Below are 8,485 nucleotides of genomic sequence, written 5' to 3'. Positions count from 1 at the left end.
GTTTTTTTTTATTCTATGTGTTCTAGATCTATGAATTCCGTGTTCTAGATCTATACATTCTATGTGTTCTAGTTCTATAATTTGTCATTCAGAGGCAAATATTGTACTTTTACTCCACTACATTTATTTGAAAACTTTGACAGATTTCTCAAAAAACCTGCTCCATTCCCATTGAAATGCTTTTGCAGAATCCGCTTATCAGCTGTGACCGTACCCTAACGGTAGGTTCCGTACGGAACCATTGTTTACTTAGAGATGGAAGGATGACCTCCCACTTGGGTAATGACGCCCCCTGGCGATCATTCAGAGAAACTACTTCAGCTCCCGTACTAACGTAGGTAGGAAGGGCCTGTCACTCAAACCGGAGTGACCCGCCTCCAGGCTATATAAGCCCCCGGAGGCGGAAGTAACATCCTCTTAATACCACTCTCTGCCACATTCAGTGAAACAGAGGGGCATTACGTGGGAGGTCATCCTTCCATCTCTAAGTAAACAATGGTTCCGTACGGAACCTACCGTTTACTGTCAAGATTCCAGGATGACCTCCCACTTGGGATTCTTAAACTCCCCTCTAAGCCACAACCTACTCTCATACCCCCACACACCCCTCATACGGGTGAGCACAGCCCAAACGGGCGTGACCCATCACCCAGAAGGTCCCAGGCCCACCGGACCTGGGTGTGAAGGCATGAGAAAATAAGGAGAGACCCTGACAGACCGAAGTCCGCCTCATTCAACTAAATGAAAAGGACAAGTCCGCCTTATAAGTAAGACACACTATATAAGGAAAACACAGGGTCCCCCCCAAAATACCCCAGGTGGCTACATACCCACCTGTGGGAGGGGAAGATCCGACTCCTCTATGACGTAGAGGAGGCAACTGCACCCAGAACCGAATGCGCTAGCGAAGAGGATTCGATATCCAGGTGATAGTAGGCTGCAAAGGTAGAAGGCGAAGACCAATTCGCCGAAACACAAATCTCCTGAACGGAGACTCCCTTTGCCAGTGCCCACGAAGTAGCCACACCTCTAGTGCTATGGGCTTTAAGTGCCGCCGGCACTTCCACACCCGCACTAGAGTAAGCCAGCCTAATAGCATCCACAATCCACCTCGAAAGAGTGGGTCTAGACACCGGCTTTCTGACAAGAACATTGCCCATTTCCACGAAGAGCTGAGAAGAAGCTCTAGAACCAGCAGTCCTGTCACAGTAGGCCTTCAATGCCCTGACAGGACAAAGGCAATTCAGCCGTTCATCCTCCACCGAGACAAACGGAGGAGGATGAAAAGCCAGAAGAACAACAGTCTCCTTAGGAACCACCATGTTCTTAGGAACAAACTTAAGATGAGGCTTGAGCAACACCTTGAGATCATTGTTCATAAACTGCATGCACTCCGCAGACACCGAGAGAGCTTGCAGGTCACCAACTCTTTTAGCCGTGGCCAAAGCCAGCAAAAGAGCCGTCTTGAAACTCAAAAGTTTCAAAGGCATCCCTACAAGCGGCTCAAAGGGAGCCCGACATAGGCCCCCTAGAACCACCTGCAGATCCCAAACTGGGAACAAAGACCTAGTCACCGGCCTCAAACGTTCAACTCCTTGCATGAACTTGATGACCTCCGGGACTTTAGAAGGTGCCTTGCCCGCCACCCCCAGGTGACAGGCATTAATAGCCGCCAAATACCCCCTAAGGGTAGAAAATGCAAGACCACTTCTCAAGCGGTCCTGCATAAATTCCAGAATTTCCTGGGCTGACGCCACATGGGCCACCACCGGTGGAACACGCGACTCACACCAGTCCTCAAAGGCATTCCACCTTCCATCATAAGACGCCCTCGTAGAAGGCGCCTTAGCACTCTGAATGGTAGCAACCACTTCAGAAGAAAAACCAGCCGCCAGCAGGTTTAACCTTTCACGTGCCAAACCCACAGGTCTAGGACCTGCAGGTCTTGGTGGAAGATCTCCCCCCTGGCCTGACTCAACAGATCCCTGCACTGAGGCAGCTGCCAACCCGGTTCGCAAAGGAGAGGGGCGATCGCCGATCTCCACGTGCCCTTGTAGGGAGCCACCAGGAGCATCTCCAGACCGAACCTCCTGACTCTCTCCAGAGTGGGTCGGATCAAGTCGAAGGGGGGAAACGCGTACAGTAGACCTCTCGGCCACGTGTGCGCTAAGGCGTCCAACCCCAAGGGAGGACTGCCCTTCACCGCGAAGAACAACGGACACTTCGCATTCTCCGCTGACGCAAACAGGTCCGCCACTGGCTGACCGAACTTGCGAAAAATCTGGCTCGCCACCCTGGGGTGGAGAGACCAATCCTCGTAGCGAGGACCTCCCCTGGACAGGAGATCTGCTCCGCTGTTGAGGAGACCCGGGACGTGTAAGGCCCTGATCGACTTGAGGCGCGACAAGCACCAAACCGTCAATTCTCGAGCCAGACGATCCAGTGGCAACGACGACAGGCCCCCCTGTTTGTTGACAGAAAACATGGCCGTCGTATTGTCGGTCCTGACCAGAACGTGACAATGCAAAATCCAAGGCTCGAAATGCTTGAACGCCAGGAGTATAGCCATCAACTCCAAATAGTTGATGTGACGACCCCTCATCTCCAGAGGCCAAAGCCCCTGCGCTGTGCGCCCCTCGAAAGTGGCTCCCCACCCACTGAGACTGGCGTCTGTCGTGATCGACTTGTGGGAAACCACCTCGCCAATCGAGACTCCGCTGGTGAGGAACCCCTCCACCAGCCAAGGAGACAGGGCGATCGCGCAGGAAGGGGAAACCGTAACCTTCTTGTACTTCAAGGAGGGCGGGATCCCGAGGGATAACATCCATCGTTGAAAAGGTCTCATATGAAACCTGCCCAAACGCAACAGATGTACTGCGGAAGCCATCATTCCCGTCAGTACCATGCAACTCCTGTAAGTGACCACCTGGCCCACTTGAAAGGAGTCGAGACATTCCCGAAACCTGTCCACCCTCTCCTCTGAGAGACGGGCCGACATGTCGGACGAGTCCAGAAGGACCCCAATGAATGTAAGACGACGTACTGGAGTCAGCATGCTCTTGCCGTGGTTGACTATGAAACCTAAGGCCTTCAGGTGAGCCAAAACCACTTGTGTGTGACGCGCCACTTCGTGGGCGGAGCTCGCTGAAATCATCCAAACGTCGATGTACGTCGCCAACCTGACGCCCTGCTGTCTCAGCGGGGCGATGGCTGCTTCGGTCACTTTCACGAAAACCCTCGGGCTCAGTGACAGACCGAAAGGGAGTACTGTATACTCGTACAGGCGACCCTCGAAGGCGAACCGTAGTAATTTCCTGTGTGGGGGATAAACCTGAACGTGCTGATAAGCATCCTTCAGATCCACTGAACAGTGGAAATCCCCTTGCCTGACCGACCGTAACATGGTGGGTACAGTTAGCATCCTGAAAACGTATTTCTTCAGGTACACGTTTAGTGCCTTTAGGTCCAGGATGGGACGTAGCCCCCCCCCCCCCTTTTGTGCACCAGGAAATAACGGCTCCAAAATCCCATACGGGATTGGGTCTTGTCCAGCTCCACTATAGCACCCTTGCTTAGCAAGGAGCTGATCTCTTCTCTCAAAAGATTTGCTTTTAAACCACGCGCCCTGGTATAAATAACCCTGCTCGAAAGCGGGGGTATGTCTGCGAACTGTAACCTGTAACCCCTGGTTATCGTTCGAAATACCCAATGGCTCGGGTTGCATAACTTCCACTGGCGTGCGCAGCGTGCTAGCGTGTTTTGAGAGAGAGAAACCCCACCACTGTGCTTCCGTGACGGCGGAGCTATTTGGCGACTGGACCGGAAGCGGGAGACCTGCGTATCCGTATCCGGAACGACCGGATGCGGAGCGCAAGGGTTCAATAGGCCGCATGGCGGAAACACCTTCTGGTTGTACCGCTTGACTAGCGGAGCTATTTTGCGGCGGGACCGGAAGCGGGGAGCGAGCGAATCCGTATCCGGTGTCACCGGAAGCGTTCGCACTTCGCTCGATAGAGAGACAGGAAGAACAAAGCGATTCGACTGATAAACAGACTCGCCCACAACTAAAGCATTCTCCCCTGACAGGAGAGGAACTTTTACGTTTAATACCTGCTCTAAGGCCTTTATGCTTGTCCCTTGACTCGGGCTCATAGTAGGCCGACAGAATTTCTGACTCAAAGTTAAATTCATAGCATCGCTCACGCGAGGGAAAGCCCACTCGCGCGCATGAGGAACCACATAATTGTTTGACGTTAACATTACTGGTTGCTGATAAAACCTGTGATTGATTAAGGAGTCCTGACGGGACTTCATCATTCTTACAGGAGGCATGCATAAAGGAGTCATATTGTCGACGCGAGGGATATTCCACTCGCGCGCTTGAGGAACCACATAATTGTTTGACATTAACATTACTGGTTGCTGATAAAACCTGTGATTGATTAACGAGTCCTGACAGGACTTCATCATTACTACAGGAGGCATGCATTTATCTTAGCCCCTGTCCTAAGGCCTTTATGTTTGTCCCTTGACGAGGGCTCATTAGTAGGCCGGCAGAATTTTGTGACTCATTGTTAATTCATTGCATTGACCACGCGAGGGATATTCTCCTCGCGTGTAAGGGGAACCATCTAAATGTTTGACATAACATTACTGGTTGCTGATAAAACCTGTGATTGACTACAGAGTCCTGACAGGACTACATCAATTTTACAGGAGGCATGCAAGATGGAGTCGTCTGTGCAATAGAGTTGGACAGAAACAGACTTGTTCTTTCAACAGATTTATCTGGGACACAAGAGGCATATACATTGACATTCTCATCTTCATTTCCCCGACGCGGGGAAGGCCTTTATGTTTGTCCCTTGACGAGGGCTCATTAGTAGGCCGGCAGAATTTTGTGACTCATTGTTAATTCATTGCATTGACCACGCGAGGGATATTCTCCTCGCGTGTAAGGGGAACCATCTAAATGTTTGACATAACATTACTGGTTGCTGACAAAACCTGTGATTGACAAAGGAGTCCTGACAGGACTACATCAATTTTACAGGAGGCATGCAAGATGGAGCCGTCTGTGCAATAGAGTTGGACAGAAACAGACTTTGTTCTTTCAACAGATTTATCTGGGACACAAGAGGCATATTCATTGACATTCTCATTTTTATTTCCCCGACGCGGGGAAAATAAACGTCCTCGTTTGGGGGGAGGGGAACCGGGTGACACCACGGACCCCTGCCCCAACACAATCCCCCTCTACAATGTCCGCAGCTAAAGCATTCTCCCCTGACAGGGGAGGAACTTTTACGTTTAATACCTGCGCTATGGCCTTCATGCTTGTCCCGTGACGAGGGCTCATAGTAGGCCGACAGAATTAGTGACTCATCGTTAAATTCATTGCATTGTTCACGCGAGGGATATTCCCCTCGCGTGTAAGAGGAACCATATAAATGTTTGACATTAACAAAACTGGTTGCTGATAAAACCCGTGATTGATTAAAAAGTCCTGACAGGACTTCAACACTTTTACAGGAGTCATGCAAGATGGAGTCATCTGTGCTAGTGCAATAGAGTTGGACAGAAACAGACTTTGTTCTTTCAACAGATCTATCTGGGACACAGGAGGCATATACATCGACATTCTCATTTTCATTTCCCCGACGCGGGGTACAGAAAATAAACGTCGTGCCCACCACTCTATACTGGGGTCTGACAGAACCCAGAAAAGATTGTGCTTGTGTAACTTCCATGAGGATTGTAGCGCTTTAGTGAATCCAACATCTCCGTTGCAGAAAACCAACGTCCTCTGCCATCGCTCCACCCGCTCCACCCGCCTGACTGGCGGGTGGAGGGGCAGTTGAAGTGCTGGCGCCGCAGGGGCCTTACCTTTCACTGTAAAGACAGGGCGAGAGCCATCCTCCTCCGCCATGTCCTCCTCCTTCTCGTCCTCAGAGTATCCTGAGTACGAACCCTCGCTCTGACTGGAGCTCAGGTCCGATTCGCGCCTGAAGGATCGGACTGTTTTGCTAAAGTTCACGTCGAAGGGGACGTCCCCGACGGTCACAACACAACGCTACTCTTTAGGCACCGCGCCCGTAGGAGAAATGGTCACCGGAGGGATATTGTTAGACTTCTTAGTCACCTTCCTCGCGGTAACTCCGCCAGACCCGCCAGCTCCAGTGACAGTGGAGCTAGCTGCGGTCGGCTGCACGGCAGGCGGTGTCTCACGTCGCTTGGCGCCATCTTGACCAAGGCGCGCTGCTGAACAAGCGGTGCCCCGGACGGCAGCGCCGCACCTTGACTATCGGTGCGGGCCGCCTGGGGCGGACAGCCTGGGCTGTAGGATCCAGAGCGTTAAGCCCTCCTGGTGGAGCGCAGGCTCCGAGGCCTGCCCTAGCCAGGTGGAACCGATGTACCATAGCGAAGCAGTGTAGTTAACGTTAACAAGGAAGCTGTCGAGCAACGAGCTAACGGCTAAAGCTAGGCCAAACTTGGTTCAGGCAGAAACATACATTCCCTCGGCAGAAAGGCAAGAGGGACCATAGCGAAACATGTAGCTAACGTTAACAAGGAAGCTGTCGAGCAACGAGCTAACGGCTAATGCTAGGCCACGCTTGGTTCAGGCAGAGGCCTTAACAAGCTAACAGCAGAACAAACATACATTCCCTCGGCAGAAAGCAAGAGGGTTCATAGCGAAGCAGTGTAGCTAACGTTAACAAAGGAAGCTGACGAGCTAACAAGCTAACGGCTAAAGCTAGGCCACGCTTGGTTCGGGCAGAAGCCTGAACAAGCGGTAAACTTCTTTGTTATAGAAAAGAAAACCGTCGGTTTAGGACGGGACAAGAATAATTATCCTTAAGTACGGGTATAATTCTACACTCGCCGGTGGGCGACTCCAATGCCACCGCTTTAGGCTAATGCGCGAAGAATAAAATACAAAGGCTGAGTTTCAACTTATCTGAATGTGATATCGCAGAGAGTGAAAAGAGAAGAGGATGTTACTTCCGCCTCCGGGGGCTTATATAGCCTGGAGGCGGGTCACTCCGGTTTGAGTGACAGGCCCTTCCTACCTACGTTAGTACGGGAGCTGAAGTAGTTTCTCTGAATGATCGCCAGGGGGCGTCATTACCCAAGTGGGAGGTCATCCTGGAATCTTGACAGTAAACAGAGTATTTCAACATTGCAGTATTGATACGTTTACTTACAGTACTCTCTTCCCTGTTTTGCAGGTAACGAGCCGTCCCCCTTGGGCTCGGTGGAGAGCTACAACCCTGTGAAACGTCGCTGGGAGTATGTGGCCCCCCTGCCTACAGCCCGCTGCTCCTCATCAACCCTGCAGACGCCCACCATGCTGTTTGTCATTGGCGGAGTCGCCCAAGGACCCAGCAATGCTGTGGAAGCCCTGTGCTTACAGGAGACTGTGTGACACATTTGTAGCCACATTATGCACATACGTACATAACAAAGACATTGATCAAATGTAAGTCAGATTCTGTTCTGCTTATGGACTCCTGCTATTTACTGAAATGAGAAGTGATTGAGGCTTTTAACACAGTCTACAAGCATCTTCAAGCCGGAGCTTTGGAGCTGTGTGCTGTTTGTGGCAAATTTGTGAAGTGACAATAGCAAAAACAAGTGGGTGGCTGCTTCAAGAAAGGACAAGAAAATAACTGCGGCTGCATTTTCCACTCTGAGGAAAATAAATAAAATAAAAATCTCTGGCAGACAAACCCACACACGCTGCACCCACACTCTTAAACACACGTGTCTGATGAAACTACACGCCTTTGAATTTATTGAGCATTTTTCTGAATAAAAAGCAGGGTACTTTTCTGGACACTTAAGGAACCTAGGGCCATATGTGTTTTTCCTCTTCACGGCAGTGTCTCTTTCCCCTGCTGCTGTGTCATGTTTGTCAACTTTTGTATGACCTTAGAGGGACACTTTAGGTGCATCTTAGACAGTGACATTCTGGGGTACAGTATGTTGTGTATGTGGGTCTTTCACAGCGATGCATGTGTGAAGCAAAACGTGGTGGGGAGGCCCTGGCACTTGTCAACTCTGTGAATAGCCCCAGCGGCACCCGGCACCACTACTACCATGGCAACAACAAAAAACGTCCCGTAGATAGTGTGCTCACTACTTGAGAGACCAGTCACCAGCAGCCCCTCCCATTTTCTATGACCGGAGAAATCCCTGTACTGTCGGCCCTCGGTCACCTCACCTCCATGTTCTGTAGTGTCCAAAGACCCCCGCCTCACCAGGAGACAATCACACACCAGCGTTGCTACACTATGTTTCATGTCCTACACGACCATTGCAACATGACCAGCACCACATATCAACCACTTTAACCCTATATTCTTTGTTGTACGTCACTTAGTAAAAATAGTCAACCCTCAAGCTCATAGACGTGTACATTGTAGCTTTGCAGAATAGTCGCTTATTATGGCATGCCCAGAATAGGGACTCAATATGGTCCTTG

General features: G+C 50.8%; 1 protein-coding gene across 1 annotated transcript in view; it reads left to right on the top strand.

Annotated features, from left to right (window-relative positions):
• The window catches only part of klhdc8b (kelch domain containing 8B), a gene marked incomplete at its 5' end in the record, with an annotated part of 154,188 nt that extends 146,280 nt beyond the window's left edge, over positions 1–7,908 (top strand). Inside the window, one exon of the mRNA XM_080734028.1 lies at positions 7,230–7,908. Coding sequence (XP_080590154.1) covers positions 7,230–7,426 — 197 coding nt within the window. The 3' untranslated portion in view covers positions 7,427–7,908. The remainder of the gene's footprint in view (positions 1–7,229) is intronic.
• Positions 7,909–8,485: the final 577 nt, after the last annotated feature.

Source organism: Nannobrachium achirus (genome assembly GCF_963921795.1).
Source record: "Nannobrachium achirus genome assembly, chromosome: 9".
Taxonomy (NCBI): Eukaryota; Metazoa; Chordata; class Actinopteri; order Myctophiformes; family Myctophidae; genus Nannobrachium; species Nannobrachium achirus.
The sequence above is the reverse complement of the archived record's forward strand: the minus strand, read 5'-3'. Positions and strand labels throughout refer to the sequence as shown.